This window comes from Solea solea, chromosome 4 (assembly GCF_958295425.1).
Source record: "Solea solea chromosome 4, fSolSol10.1, whole genome shotgun sequence".
Lineage (NCBI taxonomy): Eukaryota > Metazoa > Chordata > Actinopteri > Pleuronectiformes > Soleidae > Solea > Solea solea.
The window spans coordinates 6,329,586-6,349,441 of NC_081137.1; the positions used below are offsets into that span (position 1 = coordinate 6,329,586).

At 39.8% G+C, this 19,856-nt stretch overlaps 3 protein-coding genes across 3 annotated transcripts; 2 read left to right on the forward strand and 1 right to left on the reverse strand.

Moving 5' to 3' along the window:
- The first annotated feature begins 1,758 nt into the window (after positions 1-1,758).
- LOC131458488 (beta-crystallin A1-like) lies at positions 1,759-4,439 on the forward strand. The gene is made up of 6 exons (XM_058627624.1): positions 1,759-1,805; positions 2,108-2,169; positions 2,284-2,402; positions 2,502-2,643; positions 2,741-2,883; positions 3,775-4,439. The coding sequence occupies exons 2-6, from the start codon at positions 2,131-2,133 to the stop codon at positions 3,920-3,922; spliced, it is 591 nt and encodes a 196-aa protein (XP_058483607.1). The 5' UTR covers positions 1,759-1,805; positions 2,108-2,130; the 3' UTR covers positions 3,923-4,439.
- A 1,954-nt stretch (positions 4,440-6,393) lies between these two features.
- LOC131458801 (Golgi SNAP receptor complex member 1-like) lies at positions 6,394-16,894 on the forward strand. The gene is made up of 9 exons (XM_058628071.1): positions 6,394-6,444; positions 8,086-8,206; positions 8,502-8,562; positions 8,827-8,934; positions 9,077-9,168; positions 11,405-11,479; positions 15,094-15,123; positions 15,297-15,379; positions 16,431-16,894. Exons 1-9 carry the CDS (start codon positions 6,417-6,419, stop codon positions 16,553-16,555), a joined length of 723 nt encoding a protein of 240 aa, XP_058484054.1. The 5' UTR covers positions 6,394-6,416; the 3' UTR covers positions 16,556-16,894.
- LOC131458802 (trafficking regulator of GLUT4 1-like) lies at positions 16,890-18,703 on the reverse strand. Its single transcript, XM_058628072.1, has 3 exons — positions 18,273-18,703; positions 18,006-18,132; positions 16,890-17,914 (listed from the first exon to the last, which is right to left on the reverse strand). The coding sequence occupies exons 1-3, from the start codon at positions 18,672-18,674 to the stop codon at positions 17,901-17,903; spliced, it is 543 nt and encodes a 180-aa protein (XP_058484055.1). The 5' UTR covers positions 18,675-18,703; the 3' UTR covers positions 16,890-17,900.
- Between the last annotated feature and the right edge of the window lie 1,153 nt (positions 18,704-19,856).

The following is a 19,856-nucleotide window of genomic DNA, read 5'->3' on the forward strand; positions in this document are numbered from 1 at the left end:
CACACACACACACATGCACACCCACACCCACAGCCACACACAAACACACACACAGACACGCACAAGCCAACCTAAACAAATTCACTTTGATCATCGGTGTGCTCACAATAATATTTCTGCTGTGTTTTATTTGGTCATATTTTCACATCTGTGTGTGTGTGCGCGTGTTTTAGACACAATTATGGAATCTAATGGACACTGGAACACACACACACACACAATGTTACACACAGACAGAAAGTCTGGGCAAAGTGCTGACCTCAGTAAGCCATTCCTAAATGCTTATTGTTCAGTGCAGCAAAGAAGAAAGGAGGGTGTACATTCATTTACCTGCTTGTGACAGCTTTTCTCTCTGTGCTTGGAATGTCACAATATACTGTAGATGTCTGTTTGGAATAAACAAATTGGGCAGTAATACTGGATGTTTGAGTCTAAAAACAATATAAAAGGTAACAAACAGCTTCCAGCATATTCCATGTGTATATGGCTACCGTACCTGAAAGTAGAGCTACCAGTTTCCGTCACCACCGCTTCGCTTTCATGATCCATTTGCAAACACATTTCCTAAAATGGCAGCAGCTACTTTCAGTCGCAATTCTCATACTAAATAATCAAATGCATGTCTGTGACCTCTGCTGGTGTGGACAAGCTGGTTTCATCTCTGCTGCCAACTCAACTCGGCTTGAGCTCTGTTGCCAACAAACGTGTTCCTTTGCACAGTTATTGCTCCTCTTTTTAGAATAGAAGAAGAATAAGAACAGCAGAATAATAGACGTGATCATGAATAGACAATAGATAAATAAATCGCTAAAATGCAGTCATATATTGGGAGGCAGTTAGTTTATACAGTGTATATCTCGCTTTATTAGCCCAGCTGTTATGGTTCCGCCCTCTCTCTGTTTGTCGCGATGTAAAATGCATCGCTCTGTGTCTCCACAGACAAAGAAAACGTGTTTACATCACGGTACAGTTCGGTTTGGTACAGTATGATACAAATTGGAACGGTAAAGCCCTGAGTCAGGCTTGTGTTATGTCTGAGAACAGTACATTTACTTGGTAGGTGGGGTGCGACGACAACGAGCGACGAAATCGAACACAACACAACAGACAAACATCCATTAGAAGCATGTTTAGCCCCTTTCTCAACTTAAATGTGTCAATTCACTCCATCGATGTTTTTTTTCTACTTCAAAATCACTCGGTTTCATGCATGAGGCTAATATTTGGCAGGTTATACCTCACCTATATCTTTTTACTTGTTTGAATAACTTTAAATATGTCAGAACAACCGATAAAAAGCCCATTTGCACTTGCGTAAAAGTGATTGCAGCTCCTACCTTTTGCTTCAAAACCCTCCAATTGGTCACTGTAATCCCTCACCATTACATTACGCTAAAATAAAGTCCTGGCTAGAACCCTGTGTGGAGTCGTGTGGCGCTGTTGGCTTAACAACATTGTGTAAAGTCATTTGACAATGGTTTAAATGTAACAGATATTGAAAAGTTACACACTACAGCTTTAATCAGGCAAGCCATTAGATAAACTACAGAGTGCTGTGTGACTGTTTGGCCTCTTTGCGCTCGCAGCAATCGTGTGTATGTGTGTGTGTGTGTGTGCGCGTGTGTGTTAACCTCTCTGTGTCTCACACAACAGAACAATGGAGTCCAAAGCAAAGTGCTGACATAAGTCCAGGCGTGTGCCGGCCCCCCGGCCCCAGACACGTGTGGGTGTATATAAACGCCCATTCACACCGATTCTGCAGACCATTCAGTGCAACACTGCGACACACAGCTCACCAGTTTTGGGTAGGTCAGACTAGTTAAAGTTAACAATACAGTGCAGTTTCCCGATGTATGGATATGTTAGCGTGAGCCTCTTAGTCTATACATCAACAACAACAGGGAGTTTTAATTGGCTGTTGATTGACTTCACTGCAGAAACCAGAAGGTTAAAGCAAATCAAGGTTGAGAGGGACAGGATTATAGGCTTAAACTGATGCAACACAGTAAAAGACAGCCCAGATTAGTGAGGGAAAAAAAGAAGAAGGAATATTTAGATAATTGAGTGAGTTTTGTTTTAATAATGCCCTGACCTTATTTTCCCATAGGTACTGCTGAAAAATAGAACAAAATGGCTCTGACAAACCCCATGCCCATGGGCCCTTGGAAGGTAACACAACATCACCCATTACCAAATTGGAGTGCATTGTTAGGCATCGCTGCTACATTTTACGGACTAACTTCAAAAAGGACTCTTCTGCTTCATTGTTTGTGTGTTTCACAGATCACTGTGTATGATCAGGAGTACTTCCAGGGCAGGCGTATGGAGTTCACTGCCTGCTGCCAGAACATCATGGAGTGTGGGATGGAGAACATCCGCTCCCTGAAGGTCGAGTGTGGCGCGTACGTGTCCAGACGGCTTTTCCTCACCTCTAGAAATACTTGAACACATGCAATGATGTGCTTATTTAAGATTTCCTTGATTCCACTCTCTGCTTGCAGCTGGGTGGGCTACGAGCACTCCAGCTTCTGCGGTCAGCAGTTTGTCCTGGAGAAGGGAGACTACCCTCGCTTTGAGGCCTACAGTGGCAGCAACTCCTACCGCATCGAGAGGATGATGTCCTTCAGGCCCATCTGCAGTGCTGTGGGTCTAGTCGACAATAGAATAACCCTCCCTAGCTCACTGTCAGCTGAAATTCGTCTTCTGTTGTGCTAAACATTGTTTCTCCTGCTTTTTACAGAACCACAAGGACTCCCGCATGATTATTTATGAGATGGAGAACATGATGGGTCGTCAGTTTGAGCTGTGCGATGATTACCCCTCTCTGCAGGGCATGGGCTGGATGAACAATGAGGTTGGATCCATGCACATTCAGAGTGGAGCGTAAGTCATTCTTGTCAAGTTTTACTTACATTCAGCTTATTTTTACTGTTACAAACAACACTGTCACTTGATTATCTGAATTATTTACTCACAATGTGTTAAATAGCGTTGTAAACTGACATCTAGATACTGATCTACAATGTTTTTGGTCAGTGACATAGGTCTTTGAGTTTCAAAAGGTTAAAGTGGAAAACCTTTCCAGTGTGCCACAACACTTTTGTCACAATTGACACCTTTTTTTGCTTCAACATATAATTGTGACGTAAAAAACTGATTGCACTGTGTAAGTGACAAGTGACAATAATACAAGGGAACTATATTATAAGACTTACCTGTGTTTAACTTAATGCAACACAGCACCAGCTCTGAGGAAAAGTACCTCTCCTTACCAGTATCTTTTTACAGAACAGGAAACTACAAGAAACATGAAAGTTGCCTTTTTCCTCTCTCAAGCTGTGTTCAGATTACCAGGATGAAGTGACTCATATTCAATTTTTTAACATTAATGGGACTTTAGCTTTTTGTGGACACAGAAATCAGAGTCAAATTTGTCTCACTTCAGTATGCGGTGACAGATGAGATGTAAACTGGATATGTGTCCATGCAACATAAGTGAGAATGGTCACATCAGAATCCATGAGGCTGTTTGCCTGTATACAGAGCATTGGTGTATTTGGCGAGCGCTAGAGTTAAATCTCACCCACAAATGATCTGTGACAGCTTTGTAATTTGAATTTTCATACATCTTGTATGACCTGTCCCCTATTTTCATTCCAAGAGGTCTCACAAATATGACATTTCCTGTTGTTGTTGAAGGGAAGTCACATTATGAATGCGATGAAGAAGGAGTTTAACACATGTTTAATAACATGTGCTTGTTTATTTCTTCAGCTTTGTGTGCTACCAGTACCCTGGATACCGTGGCTACCAGTACATCATGGAGTGTGACTGTCGTGGAGGAGACTACAAGTGTTACAGGGAGTTTGGCTTCCACGCCCAAACCCCCCAGGTTCAGTCCATCAGGAGGATCCAGCACTGAGATGGGAGTGGTTCTTTTACTCTTCCTCACGTCCTCTCTTACTCTTTCCTCTCCCTTCTTCTCCACCCCTTTTCCTCTTCCTCCTCTGCCCCACCCTCCATCTTTCTGGCTCTGCTGGTCCAATAGGTCAAAGCAGGATCCCAAGCTGGTCTTCAGGTGCTCACTGGTGTCAGTTGTTAAAAGCACTTTTTGTTTTTTAATGAAACATTACAAAAAGAAAGGAATAATGTCAGAAAGACAGAAAATAGGAATGACCGAAAGTAAGAAAATATAACCAGCATGAATGAAAGGCTTCTGACGGGGTTTGCTGCAGAGCGGTGAAAAGGTTTTTGCTCTTTTTCATCCCTACCTGTGATGACAACATCATCTTCGTCATCATCATCGCCGTCGCTGTCTTCTGCATCAATGCAACAGCCCGTGATGCCTGTGATATCTATGACTGCATATGTTCAAGACGATGAATAAAGAGAATGAGCAAAGAAACAGAGAGATTTTCTCTCATTGACATGAACCTCAATCACAGCTGTGTCTTGTCTTTCTCTGTCGAGAAGAATAATCAACCAAAGTGTCATGGACTCATCAGGGGAATCCCACAGATAAAAATGTGTGCACAATTCATAATAATAATTTTCATTAGCATGAATGACATTTGGAGTCAAAAATATTCACCAGTAAAACCATATCATATTTTTCCTGTAAATGGTGGCAGGAGTGAACACCATCATGCTCCATCAGCAGATTATTTTCAATCAACTCTGACTTTTCCCGTCACTATTTGTGTTCAGTGATGATGATCAAATGTTACAGTGACTGACAAAAAGCCAAAGGCAAAGTGAACAGGAATCGGTTTTGTAAATGGAGGGTCCCAAGGACAGGTCAAGGCCTGGTGTGCCCCCTAAGCGCTGGCAGTAAGCCCCATTATTCCCTGGGCACAGAAAAGTGCTGCTCACTGCGCTTGTGTCTGGTTTTGTGTGGAGTGTAAAAAGGATGGGTCAAATTCACCATCACTAATTGCTGTAAGAGCAAATAAAACCAATTTTCCGTTATTTTGTAGCCTACAAAAGCAGCTTGAGATGGGCAACAGAAAGCCTAATAATTTATAATTTGATTTCCTGGAATGGAAAAAAGACAAATATCCTTTTAGAGTTAACTGTGACATATGGTCACCATTTTGTTTTAGAAAAACTGGCTTTTCATGGGGAAAAAGATCAAATTTGCTTAGAAGCGTTTCACATAAACATTAGCAGTTTTTATATTGTTTCCGATACCAAGGTTTCCTGAGTTGTTTCCCACATTAACACAATTCATGTCTCCCATGTTCACATCGGCCCTGTGTTTTAGAGATTTAGAGAAGAATGAGTAATGAATCGGAAATTACCAATCACTAATACCAATCAAACAATATGTAAAAACAACTCACCAGTACTGGCTTGGTTTCCTATTCCAACTGTCCCACTATTCTGTCCTGAAACCGTGATGTTAGACATTCTATTAATTGTGGCTCTAGGGTTTCATGATAAAGTCATCAGAGAAAGAGTCACTAAATCTCATAGAAGTCGAACATGGATTTACCTGTATCTGTGACTTCCTGCTGAAATCTACTAGATTAGATAGACAACGGAAGCTACAAACGGATGAGGAAGCGTAAAATTGTTTATTGATTATTTAATTGTTTTTATATCATTCCCAAACCTTTTATATGGGGACCCCTGTGTAAAAGATGACAAACTCTTGTGACCCGATCTGCTATAACAAAAGCCATTCCCCCAATTTAAAGAGTGCTGGGGCAAATCTGAAAATCCCCTGAGGCCCACCCAACCAAATCTTAAATCCCAGCTCTGATCAACACACAAGACTAGGATCAATAATTCCCTTTATTGTTTTCATGTGAACAATGGGATATAAAAAATGATTGCAGATTAATAATCAGGCTATTTCACTCTATTTCTGAACTTTCATATCTTTCAACACATGCATGTGGTTATTGCTGTTGGGCTCCATGTAATATTTGTGCGTCATTATCCATCAACATAAATATCAATTAACAAACTAAAATTAACAATTTAACATTGTTGTCAGTGTAAATACTGAAAAGTTAGACCTGCATGCTGACCAATTGACCCTGGACACTATATTATCTGCTACACTAGGTCAGATAAAAATAACACATGAATAATTTAAACGCCATGGACTTGTTTTACCGTACATATTTTACAGCAATTTAAAACTGACTTCAAATATATTTATTCATGATTGCCTACCTGCAGTAGGGGAATCACCGAATGTAATTATAAATTAAAGCACCTAAACCTAATATGTGGCTTTTTTACGTGTATGTTTGGCATTTACTACTTTTAATCATTAACTGATAGTCAGTGTGGCAGTGGTTCAGTGTGCAAACCACTGGAGGTCGCTGTGGTGTCAAATGAAAGACTGCGACAGTTGTTTGTCATTGACGGCAGATGATGACGTCCACAGCCAGTCAACAACAAACATGGCGACCAGCAGCAACTACTGGGAAGGTAAGTTGTTCTTACATCGTCTCGTTTGACAGAAGTTTCAGCAGCTGGTGTCGACAAATTATTGTTCTTTATACATTAATGTAAAAAAACACACATTACATATCTCCCGCATTATGTCACGTCAAATACACGCCACGTTAGCTCGGACGAGATAACCTTAGCTAATGTGTTAGCTTGTTGGCTGCTAATGTCGCTAAAGTTTGCTGCTAAAGTTTTCATCTACACGGACAGTTTAGAACAGGGGTCTTCAACCTGCGTCTCTAGAGCCACATGTGGCTCGTCAGTCCCCCTGTACTGGCTAACTGTACTGAAAATAAAATAAAAGTGGGAGTCTTTCAAAGTGAACACCTGTTAATTAGAAGTCAAGGCAATACATTTAAGTGTTTTAATATTTTGTGCATCACATTCAACGTCTAACGTCAAATGCAGTATTAAATAGTTGACAAACTTGAAATATGGGAAGCCATTCCCGACACTTGAATGAAGGAATGTGTACATGGAGAAGTACACATTTGAAGTCTGAAGTATATCTTTAGATCTACATACTTATGCCAGGCAGGTGTCTTTCATTAATTTTCCACAAACAATGGAAGGACTGTATAATTGTGTTTTATTTTTTTTCACCACTTTGCAAGAGGTTGGGTAATGACAAAGTTTTCTTTTTGTAATTCTTAATTTGTCATAAAAGCTATAAAGCTATAACATATAGTATATATAATGTTCCGTCTAATGGTTCCGTTTAATAGGTTTTGCAGGCTCAAGATACATTTTTTTTCTTGGTGGAGAGGGGACAAAAATGGCTCTTTTCATGTTAAAGGCTGCAGACCTCTGGTTTAGAAGAAGTGGACTGATTTATTTATTTTTATAGGGACACAAACAGTAACATAGACAGCACTGGTAAAAAGGGGTTAAAAAAGAATTACAATTCACTTAACTTATTTTCACATTTCACAAACACATCTGCAGTCATAGAAAGGCAACATAAGCTGCAAACATAAAATAATTATTGCACGTTATTCCACACAGTGGAAGGAATAAATACAATAAAGATTATTGCACATGATGTAGATAATGGTGCATGTTTTAAGTGTTCTGTACCATTTGCATGAGTGCAGGAGGTTTAACAGGTGGTGGACCGGGTGGGATGAGTCTTTGAAGATATTTGTTGCTGAATCACCCAGGATTTGGTAGCTCTCTTAAAGACTCTCCTTTTACAGAGAGAGTATGCTGCAGCTCTGTAGTCTCTGCAGCCCCATTTTTTTTACCACAAAATAAAGCACTAAAACTGTATGCTTCAAATCAAATATGTGACATTATAAGAATTTTATTTTCATTAATGATTATCCTGATTGTAGGAATTCACCACAATTAGCTTAATGCATGTTATTTAAATCACTGTGTTGTTTGATGTAATCTTACATTGTCCCATCTCTAATCTTGGCTAAACCAGTCTGCTTGTTGGGTTGTCAGTCACATCTGATGTGAATTTTGTGTTGCATCTTTTTGAAATTTCCTCCAGCCTTGTCTGCCTCTTATTGGCCTGTATTTTTTTTCTTTGTTTTCCAAGAATTTACTCACCAGTTTACAGTTTATCTTTTTATCCGTCCACACTGAGGTTTTTGTCCCTTTTTCTGCTCTCAGATTTGCGTAAAGAGGCCAGACAGCTGGAGAATGAGCTGGACCTCAAGCTGGTCTCTTTTAGTAAACTCTGCACCAGCTACAGCAGCAGCAACAGCCGGGAACAGCGAACAAGAAACAGCAGGTTTAGCAGCACATTCTTAATATTACTGAAAATGGGGAATTACTTATGTTGACATTGGATGTCCCTTTTAACTGTCTTTATAGTCTTATGTGGTGTAAATTATAAAAGTGCAAATTCTATAAATTATAATCATAACCCAGGATATTTGTTTCCACTTACCATTTAATACAATTGTTTAGACACTCCAGCTTTTCCTCATTGACTGTACTGCATTTTTCTGTAACTAACAAACTAAACAGTGTTTTGTATGTCGTTGAACTCAATAATAAATCATAATTTCCCTTTCTGATCATAGCTCATCTCAAGATAATATGCTTGTGGCAATGACAACTGAGCTTCAGCAGCTCTTGGCTAATGTAAGTCATACTTCACTCCCAGGGTTAAAGTGAAGCCCAGCCCAATAGGCAACAGAACTGATGTTTTAATGTTACAAAAAGGAGAAAAGATGAAAAAGTACTTAATTTTAAAATCAACTTACCAAAACTGTGTTTTTAAATGATATAAATGCAACTTATTGCTGTACATTCATGTCAATTTAAAATGTACTTAATTGATTCTATTATTCAGATATTAAATTTAATCTTTGTTGTTTTGTGTTGGTGCTTTTGTTATTGTTGCAGCTCTCAGCTGTTAATGACAAAATGGCGGAATACACCAGTAACCCAGGAGTTTCGTCACATAATGCAGCATTGATGCACACCCTACAAAGACACAGAGATATTTTACAGGTATATTTTTCTAACTCCTTCACAGTTGACATATTTTTGGAGCTCTAAGTGTAAGTCATTGTGCATCTTTTTGCGATTTCCTATCACATTCTGATAGACGTTCTGTCTTGCTCACTGTGAATTATAATGCTGTATCCTGCAGGACTACACCCATGAATTCCACAAAACACAAAGCAACTTCTTCAGCCTGAGAGAGCGAGAGGACCTGCTGGGCTCTGTTCACAGAGACATCGAGTAAGTCCCTTTGTGGAGCGTCTCCACCTCCCCCTACTGGTCATAAGTTTAAAGCAAAATATTCTAGTGCATATGGGGGCTGCCATATGGCACTGGTTGTTATTTTTACATTACATTACATTACATGTCATTTAGCAGACACTTTTATCCAAAGCGACTTACAATAAGTGCATTTAAACATTTGGGTACAAATAAGATCTAGAAGTAAGTAAGAGCTTCAAGTAAGCCAAACTATGAAGTGCTAGTCATAAGTGCGATATATATAGGTTTTTTTTGTTTTTGTTTTTTGTTTTTTATTTGTAGCTAAACGTTAAGCAGTGGTTATTCTTGGAGCAAAAATGAACAAATACCAAACTAAACAGAAAAAAAATATCAGGTATATCAGTGTGATCAGAATCCCTGCTAAAAAAAAACTGGTTTGGTTTGCGTAGCCTTAAAGTATGTGCTTTAGGCAAGGGCCCTCCCTATTTAATGAAGGCTGCCATGAAGCGAAAGCGGAGTATGCAAGCGAAGACAAATGCCTGCTTAAACTCAAACAAAGCAGAAAAAGCAAATGGCAGATGATAATTGAATGGAAAAGTGGTGACAGTTGTGATAGAGTGTTTATTTCCTTACTTACTTGTATGCAAAGGCCACCGTAGTTCACTGACATGCTTGGGAAAAGGGAATGGTGAGCAAAGGATTCCTCTGTCAGTTGCAATCGGCAGACTCACCATTGGATGTCACTAATACCTACATGCCTCAAACATTTGCCATTGCATAGATTTGCATTCATTTGTTTTTCTTTTTTTTTTGAACCCTTAACTTCATGGATCTGCATTGCTGCTGTGAATCATTGTTGTACTCCCTTAATTCTCCTTGTTTCTTACAGTTTCATCTCCTTTTGACGCTTTTGCTTATCTTCTAATTCTTTCTGTCCTCCACCTCCTTTGTCTCCTCTGTGGATTTTTGTTGTGTTATTTTTAACCAGTAGGAGGCAGAATGATCCAGTTCATTGCAGAACTTCCCCACCCTTTAATTGTTTGCTTTTCCTCTCTCATATTTCATCCTCTGAAAACATCCCTTTACCCCCCCTTTCTCTCTCCATCCTCGTCTCTCCTCCTTTCTCTGGGGGTATCTTTCATAAGTGCCTTCTACAGTAAATCAAACCACAAGGCTTTCATTTAGCCTAAGCTGAGTGAGATTGGCCTGTCTGACTTAGAGAAATGCTCTATCAGAGGAGGACAGTGAGAGCAGGACAGAGAAATAAAGAAAGAAATAAAGAAAGAGATGATGTTGAATGACTACAAAAATGATGAAAGTAAATTTTAATTATTCCCATAGAGATGACGTGAGGTGTAGAGAAACACTGGTAGTGAGATGGGGCAGAGGAGATAATGGATGATGAATTGATGATCAGTCCAAACAGGGAGTGTAAATAAGAGATGGAGAACAGAGCTGTGGCTTAAGCAGAGCTAATCACTTAAAAGCCTTAACGCAGGAAGTACATAATCAGCATCCAGGCATCAGTTAATAGGAGAGAGTGAAATACCTTGTTCAAACTGAAACAAAGAATGAGAATAAAACATGGTTTTAGTGCTTATAACGTAAAGCAGCGTTTCATGTGAGTGTGAAGACATTTCACGATGCACCTAAAAGAACCAGAGAGAAAATGTATGTATACTTACAAAAAATACTTGGAGAATTATAACTACAGTACTGTGTAAAGCAGGTGTGTCAAACATGCGGCCCGGGGGCCAGAACCGCCCCGCCAGTGGGTCCAATCCGGCCCACAGGAGGAATTTGTTAAAATTTCACACTACGATTACGATCTAAACGTAATCTCAAATACAATATTTTTCACTTCCAGATACCTGTGACTAAATGTTTGTGCCTTTATAGATCCAGTGTGATGTGTTAATACTAAGTGTATGCATGATATTGTTGAAATTGCACTTATATTTCTCAAAAAAATTCATATTTTGTAAAAATATCCTTCATTAAATGTAAAACAAAGGACAAAAAACTGTTAAAAACTGTTAAAGTCATGAAATATCAACTGTTAAAAGCAACACCATGACGTCTAGTCCAATCAGCAGCTTAAACTTTTCTCTTTTCTATCACATGATCAACTGTAAGGACTTGTTTATTTTCTTAATGCGCAGACATTATAGTTGATTTTTTCCCATCACTATGGTTATTGTACTTTTACTCAGCAAACAAACATTTCATTTGTCATTTTTGTTTTCTCGTTCAGGTCCTACAAAAGCAGCTCGGGAGTGAACAACAGAAAGACTGAGCTCTTCCTGAAAGAACATGAACATCTCAGAAAGTAAGACACTTCTTTAAAAAAAAAAAAAACAACGTACGAGTTTGCACAGTGCATCTTTTTATTTGAGTTTATGCTCTATGACATAATAATCTTGAATAATCTTGCATGCACCTTCATTATGTCAACTGCAACTTCACTGAAAGATGAGTTTATCTGAATATCCAATATATCATATGTGATAATATATCATAATATGTGATATGTGATAAAAACTATGACAGTGTGTTGTTGACAGCAGTTGACACCCATGCAGTCTTTTATCTTACCCCTGGTTTCAGTTGTCTGTCCTGTGCAGAGCTTGTTGAATTGAGGTGGAACGTCTCTGCTTTTATACACGTCCCACTCATGTGTCTTCACACCTCAGCAGGGCTCCAGAGTGCGACCAAAAATTTTAAGAGTGCACCTAAGGATTTTTCGAGGTCGCACCGGTGCATCTAAAAAATATAAATGTACTTTGCAAGCACATCATCTCTCTGTGTTCTCCTGTGACTCAACTGACAATCATGGTAGATAATTATCTTGGTCTAAACCAATAAGAGACAGAGTTTGGGCGGAACTTTGCCTTAGATTGGCTGTGGTCACTGCTCTCCGTTGTGTGTATTTAAAATTTGCGAGCGGCAAAACATAAAAAAAAAAATACGAGCAGCGCAGCGACCTGAGCGCCACGGCAGCGGAAGGGAAAAGAGACACAACGAGGCTAAATGAAGAGGGGCAGAAGTATTGAAAGTTTTTTCACTAAACAATCTAAGCCGACAACCAACCCTACTGCCATTCCCTCGGTTCCTGCTGAGATGCCAAGCCCCGGTCCTTCGGCGGCATCAGACGCGGAACCAGAGGAGACAACCGAGTCAGAGAAAGAGCCCGGCCCTGAGACTCAGAGTAAGAAGCTGAAAACGTATTCTTTCAGGCAGGACTGGTTGAAACAGTTTCCCTGGTTACGGTACGATAAAGGACGTAATATAATGCACTGTGTATACTGTCATGAGTGCGGTCAGAGTATGGCCGGTAATAGTGCATTTGTAAGCGGGTCAACAGCGTTTCGTATCGAAACTTTAAAAAAACACAGCATGTCCAAAAAACACACTACATGCCGGGACCGGTGTGTGGAGAAAGTTGCCCCTCTCCCAGCTGCATTTCAGCGGCAGGCAGCAGCAATCAGGTCCTCTGAGGAATCAGAAATGTTTGATCAGAAATGTTTGATCGAAATAGTCAATTTCAGTTCAGTGTAGCACTTTAAGCACAAGCACTGTTTTATTTGGGAATGTTTTATTGTGCTTAATGTTTTATTTTGCAATTTCAGCTCAGTGAAACACTTCAAACACCTTATTTTTCTTATGTCAATGTCCCTCAAATAAAGACAAGGATTTCTCAATATCTTAATCTTGTTTGGAAATCATTCACGTTATATTAAAGTTATGGAGCCAGAAAGGTCTCCTTATGGCGTTAAAATTCGAGTGCACCTAAATTTTGTGCCAGTGCACCTAAACAAAAAAGTAAGGCGCACTAGTGCAACCAATTCAAAATGTTAGTCTGGAGCCCTGCTCAGGAGGAAGAACCTACGAATACGGTTGTTTTACTTGTATGGAATTTTCCTTTTTCTTTCCCCAAAGAGATTGTATAACAACAATGATGTGTTGCCAAATATATGCCATGTCAGTTTTTGAAAATGGAAGTTTACAGACATAAACGCTCGCTGTGACTGCCAACTTGTGACAAAATATATACAGTTTATGCCCTCATTTCTAAAAGAAATTCATGCGAGTGAGGTAATGTGGGTTGTAGACATGGTATGACACATAGACTGGAACACAGAGAGGCTCAAATGGTTAACATTTCATGTGAGGTGGATTTGGTGCGCTCTCAGATATTCTGCACAGGTGTGATCATGTCTCTATCAATAGTCTATTTTGTCTGTGCTCCAAAACAAGCAAATGTTACCAGTGCTGAAACTGGCAATTAACACAAGTTCAAAGTCCTGTTTGAACAGATAATTAAAAAAAAAAAAAAAAAAAAGGTTATTGCATAAGTCATATTGTTGAAAAAGGTTACTAAAGATATTAGTCAATCAGCAGGTGTATTTCTACTTTTTTAAACTCTATAAAGTTGAGAGGATTTGCGGGTTGTCTTAATCTGCTGGGATAATCAGCTTAATGAGTTAATTTTTAATGTTTTATCAATATAAATAACATGCAAAGTATAGAATGAGTTTAAATGTCTTCTTTCAACTAAAATGTACCATGCACAAACAAATGTGACAGTATAATGGGGTTTTGCTGAGTTTGGAATATTTTGTTAAAGTTTCTTTATGTTCATATGGTAAATAATAATGAACTGAACCTTGAGGTACAATCCTCTTTTGCTGTTTTTCCATCATGGTACGGTTTGGCACAGTTTGGAACGGTAAAGCCCTGGGTCAGGCTTGTTTTTCAACTGAGAGAAGGGTGTGCGCTGTGCCCGATGGCCTCATCCATGAGATACGCAGTGTGATGTCTTACCAGTGCAAGGGCAACAAAGGACAAACTCAAACGAGTCTAGCTCTACCCGGACTGTACCATTTTACTCTGGTACCCCAGCAGAATGGTCCCAAAAATTGAATGGATTAGGCCAGTTACTTTGGTACTATTTCTAATGGGTTATTACCAGCACCCTCAATAAACGCTAATTCTAGGGTAGCCCTGATTTTAATTTATTTTTTACATGTTAAACCACTATTTATTAAATGCTTACAATGTATTTTTAGATACAATTTAAAAAAAAAAAATAACACCATTTAAATACAACCTGGTTAAAACTGTTTTACAAAAAAAACTTGAAATGACCATATCCATGAACCAAACTTGACCTGAGCCAGGTCGGGTTCCATTGGGTCCCAACGGGCTCGGGTCAGATATCCATTCTCCAACATGAACAGCCTGGGTTCTGTCTGTGAGATATAATTAGCAGACCAACTTCTTGGAAGCAGCAATCAGGACGCTGCCGCTTGGTAAAGTTTAGTGAAAGTGCCGAAAGCTGAAAAAAGCATGAAGCCGTCTTCCTGTGGGCTCTGATGAGGGGTAGAGAGAAAAGCACAGGACAGCAGTAGATAGATGGTGAAAGAGGTGGACAGATAGATGAAGGAAGTATAAAGTACAGTATTGATTTTTTGTCTCCATCGGAGTCGGCCAGGATGCACACTCTGCTGAGCCCCGGACTGAACGCTTCATTTTTCTGTCCGTCACTTACTTCAGCGGCTGCTAATGGCAGCTGACGCAAACGTCGTCCATCAGTATGCTCCGGCTCCGAGTCCAACGTTTGTCTGCTACTGTGGTTACAAAATGCACCCAATGCGAATAACTTAGGGATCAGATTGCCATTGTGAAATTTATACATCGGCTGTGTGTGTTCTCATGCATTATAGACATTATAACTGGCTGCTATTATGACTGGGTTATATTTGATCAGTCTGACTCTGGCTTTCCACAAAATCCTCCATTAAAAAGCACTTCCTCCTTTCTTTCTTTATGGTAACATACAAAAAGACTCACGTGTATGTTTTTAAAGTGTATATATATTAAAAACAATGAGCTACAAAGGCTTAATTTTCGTTACTTTTTTCTCCCCTTTCATGTTCTCAGCTCCGATAGTCTTATTGACAATGCAATAAGGTAAGCTTTTATTGTTGCATTCACTCTCCTTTCCCTATTTTTTACTCTCACTCACTCAACACACGCAAGCATACACAGCACATTCTCACACTATTGGTCTTAACTTTCTTCTTTTCATGCGGTGACGCTGACTGTGCTCCTCTTCTAATCCCTTGTGCCTTCTTTCCTTACAGTATCGCCATGGCTACCAAAGAGAACATCACATTTCAGCGTGGAATGTTGAAGTCTATTCAAACCAGGGTTACAACTTTGGCCAGTATCCTTTTTTATCATTTTTCTTCTTTACTTACTCTTTATAAAAACGTAAATGTACATCCATACTTAAATGCAACCATAAATCACATGATAACACATAAGCTGGGCATGTCAGTGTAAACAGGAAGTTGATTCTCTACTCTGCAATTGTTTGCTTATTTTCAGGGAATATTACTATTTTAAAACAACAACAGTGAAAAGAAAGCGCAAGTATTTCTGTTGTGAGACAAACACAGATGATTCACAGATGATCGAGTCACGTGTGAAAAGAACCAATTAAGAAGTGAAAGGATTCAGTAGGGTTTATAAAATTCTCCAGTTTACACAAGTTCGTTTTCTATTTGTATTCTATTTCCCTCCATCTGAGAAAATATAGTTATTTAATGATGATAGATAATCCAAGAAAACTGCTTAACTTCACTAACCAGTTATCAAACAACACACATTTTATTTCTGCACTTTAATGCAATTATCTACAGTCTTTAATAATTGTCTGATCAAAAAATAAAAACCAGCCAGTGTATCATACCAATCAATCGGCTTAAATTAATAATTGTTGTACCTAAGTCCTTGAAAGTGGCTGTTTTGAGTATATATTCTGATAAATATTTAATTTACCACCGCTGCAATGGGGTTGAAAAGGACTTGCTTTAATTTGACTTGAGAAAAGGTGCATGAACTCTGATTTATGCATTCATTTCTTTCTTTTTTTTTTATTAACAAATATGTAGTAGTGTGGATGTTGCCTCGGTTTTGATTGAGCAGTTAATTCTCATCGATTTGTCTCTGGGCAGAACTACCAACAGCACATACTGATGCTGAGCGGGGATAACAACTCCACTTACAGTGAAAGCTGGTATGACACAGTAGACTGTACCATTAGGATCCATTTATTCTGTTTTTTTTTTTGTTTTTTTTTCCTTTCCCTGGTTGCCTTAGAAGCCACTGATGTATTTTCCCTGCTGCTTTCTGCCTCTCACTCACTGCAAGGAAGGGAAAACCCTACTTGGATCTTAATTATTTTTCCTTCACCACACGTCCCCGCCCCTCAGATCGTTTCCCCACCATCAACAGCCTCATCCAGAAAATCAATTTGCGCAAGAGGCGTGACTCTCTAATTCTGGGTGGGGTGATCGGCGTCTGCACCATACTCCTGTTGCTCTACACTTTCCACTGACCATCCTTGACTTTCATCCAGAGCACAAAGATATATTTGTAGTAACTCAGTTTAACTGTTGCCAAGACCTTTTTTATACACATTTACACGATTCTTCTTCTATTGTTTGTCTTTCAAGACATTAAAATCAGGTCTTCATTAAAAGGTTTCAGCTCACTTAATGGAGGGGTTATTTATTTTCTGAATTATTTCAGCTGGGAGTTTTTATATTGCTGTTTAAACCTGTTGTAATTTTAAATCTTTATAAATTTATAAAGTAAAATAATTGTGTACTGTTCATGTTTTTTTGTATAGTATCGTCAGTGCCTACTAAAATAAAGATGATGAGCTCACGTTCAAGTTTGTCATGCTCATTCAAGTTTATTTCAGACATGCAGAACTATGGCACAGTAAACCAGTCATACAGTATAAATGTATAAACATCAACATCAGAGTGCCAGGAACAGTGCATACAGTGGGGAATGAGACAACCCCCCCCTCCTCCTCCTCCCCTCTCATTGTCTTGCAGTAATATTGTAAACATAACGAGGTGTAAAGATCCAGGCAGTTCAGTCCAAACAGGTTCATCTGTTCATTTTTATCATAGTAGCACGCAAAGCGAGATATCACACAGTGGCTGCAGTACGGCATATTTGTGTACATGTGTTTGTTTGTTTTTTTTTTTAAACTTGATGTAAACAGTGTATGAAATCAGTTTTTTTTTTGTTTTTTTTTCTAAGAGCCAAAAAAAAATGACATACCGAACACAAAGAGATTCAAATGTGGAGACAGACAGTGGCTGCACTACAGAGGATTTATTTAACAGTCTTCACTCCCGTTCCATATGTTGTGGTTTTTGGGCTTTTTTCTAAGATACATTTTTTTAAGTCAGCTTTGCATCAATTGACTTATTTTGTTGTTGTTGTTGATGTTCTGATAATGGAAGTGTGAAGCCATTCAATCATCTGGGTGTCAGACAGCAGTGTGCGTCAGTGCACTACTAGTTTGGGCGACCAGTAGCTACACGTCCTCCCTGTCTGGTGATCGGGCAACGATGACTGTGCGCAGTCTTCACCTTCTTTTCGTTTGTTCCTGAGTTTGTGCGGTAAATGGACATGAGTGTTGCCAGAGAAAGAGAAACAGCCTGCGGTTTCTTTCCCCGTTTTGTTGTCCACAGCAGAAAAAGCAACAAGTTAAGAGTCTCTTTAGCTTGTTTTCTACTCAGTTGGTGTGCTTTTCTTCTCTCCTTCTTTTCAAAATGATAACCCTCCTCTTCCCCCGCTCTCTCTCTCTCTCTCTTGTGTACATATTTGGGACCAGGTGAAGTCAAAGGGAGTGTGTGCTGTGGCTCCCTCGGTCCCACACATCACTGCTGGAGCTCTAAATACAAAGAGAGAAAGAAGAAGTGTGGTCACACAGCTTCACATTGAGCTTTAAATTGTGAGTGTGTGTTTGTTTGTGTATCCATTACCTATTGTAAACACTATGAATATGATGACAGCCACACCCAGCAGAATTGCCAGGCAGCTGAGCAGCATAGACAGACGCCCGTATTTCCTTGCTCCTTCAATATCTCCTGTGTGGAGAACAGACCTCGACTAATGGGGAAAGAAAATGGAAGTGAGTGATTAACAATGAATTATTTAACATGTGAAGCAAAAAAACAACAACAACAACAAGAACACCTGAAAAGTCCAAAAGCACAGGCAGATAATCTCAGTGTTTTAAGTCAACTCACCACGTTTGCATACCACAAGGCACACATGTTTAACGGCAGCGCGGGACAGAAGCAGGACAGCACCGCCAGCCAGAGATAAGTGGAGGGTAAGGAACCGGGCGGCACCGGGGAAGGCAGCGGGCCCAGGCTGAGCCGGGATGCCGACTTGGGTGGGGCTGCCAACTGCCCGACAGAGCCCGACTTCAGCGGTGATCTGTGTCCGTTCTGGTCCGCGTCCAGGGAGCGGACGCTGCCTCGGATGTTGAGGGAGAAGGAGTCGGACGGTTTGATGTTGGTCTGCCCGGTAGGCTCCGTGGTCGCGGTGCTCAACAGCTTCTCCGTGTCGTGGAAGTCGGTGGGATTTGAAACTTCCCTCTCGCCAAGAGCGCTTTTCCCAAAGGCGGCATCGGTGTTGATAGCCATCACGGAAAGATAAGAGAAGATGTCAAAGTCTCACGCCTCACACGGTTTTTTTTTTCGTGTCCGAGCGGCTTTTCCGATGGATGGATGGAGATGCTGAAGAGCCTTCCTCCTTCAGAGCAGGTTCTCCATGGGGGGTCATCAGATTCAATAGGCTAAATTCAGAGAGGCAAATACCTTCAAGGCAAACTATTTAATTAAGCAGTCTAACTCCATCAAAATTTCTTATTGATGAGCAAGATGTTATTGATGTCCCAGTCCCTCTCACGTTTAGTTGGCGGTGAGTGTCCGGACGCGCTTCAACCTCACCCCCACCCTCCCTCACCCCCTCCCTTCTCTCTGTAAGCACTGAGGTATTACCGCATCTCTTACATCTCCATCACGGCACATCCCCACTGTTGAGGCCTACTTATGCACCAGGCGAGGCTTGTGACAGTGCAAAAAAACACACACAACACTTCTAAAACCTCTCCTGCAGCGAATGTGTGTGGTGCGTAAAAGCTCTCCATTTACGCGCGGAGGGCAGCGGCTCCATACGAACCTCAGCCCCCCCACCCAGCTACTACCACAATAAACGGCTGAATTAATATTTGGCCCACTGTCTCTTGTTTGTTTGGTTTAAAACACACACACACACACACACACACACACACACACCCAACAACAGTTAACACGACTATAACAAGGAAATGATTCAGACAGATGCTTTTTGGGGGGTCCCACAAACTAATGTGAAATAAATTTCACCACATTTTAGTCTGGATTTGTGTGTTGTCTATCATTGATATTATTTATATAAACTGATATATGGTCACAAATTATATTGTGGTTTGTGTGAATGATGAATGGTTTCCTTTTTTAAAGTGCCTGCCTTTTAAACCCTGCTTTAAGACACTAGTTCTTTATAAGCAGTCTTGTATAAAGTACCTTAATGGGATACTTGAGTAAAAGTACAAGTATCTCACCAGAAAATGACTTTGGTAGAAGTTGAAGTCATATTTTATACTTGTAGCAAAAATCTAAGTATATGACATTTACTGTGCTTAAGTTTTAGAAGTAAAAGTATTTTTAAAAAGTGAATTCCTGGCTCTGCTAGTCATCAAGCAGCTCATCAAGACTAGAAAAGCTCTTTATCCAACTCTTTTATTTGGCAGTAACCAGTAACAAAGATAGAGGAAATGTGGT

What these genes read in the sequence shown, in the direction of transcription:
- LOC131458488 (XM_058627624.1), top strand. Translation starts at nt 2,131, where the DNA reads ATGGCTCTGACAAACCCCATGCCCATGGGCCCTTGGAAG. An exon ending in TGCCCATGGGCCCTTGGAAG is followed by an intron (nt 2,170 to 2,283) that starts GTAACACAACAT and finishes TGTGTTTCACAG; the next exon opens with ATCACTGTGTATGATCAGGA. An exon ending in TCAGGCCCATCTGCAGTGCT is followed by an intron (nt 2,644 to 2,740) that starts GTGGGTCTAGTC and finishes TGCTTTTTACAG; the next exon opens with AACCACAAGGACTCCCGCAT.
- LOC131458801 (XM_058628071.1), top strand. Translation starts at nt 6,417, where the DNA reads ATGGCGACCAGCAGCAACTACTGGGAAG. An exon ending in CAGCAGCAACTACTGGGAAG is followed by an intron (nt 6,445 to 8,085) that starts GTAAGTTGTTCT and finishes TTCTGCTCTCAG; the next exon opens with ATTTGCGTAAAGAGGCCAGA. An exon ending in CAGGGTTACAACTTTGGCCA is followed by an intron (nt 15,380 to 16,430) that starts GTATCCTTTTTT and finishes CCCGCCCCTCAG; the next exon opens with ATCGTTTCCCCACCATCAAC.
- LOC131458802 (XM_058628072.1), bottom strand. Translation starts at nt 18,674, where the DNA reads ATGGCTATCAACACCGATGCCGCCTTTGGGAAAAGCGCTCTTGGCGAG. An exon ending in CCTTGTGGTATGCAAACGTG is followed by an intron (nt 18,133 to 18,272) that starts GTGAGTTGACTT and finishes TTTCCCCATTAG; the next exon opens with TCGAGGTCTGTTCTCCACAC.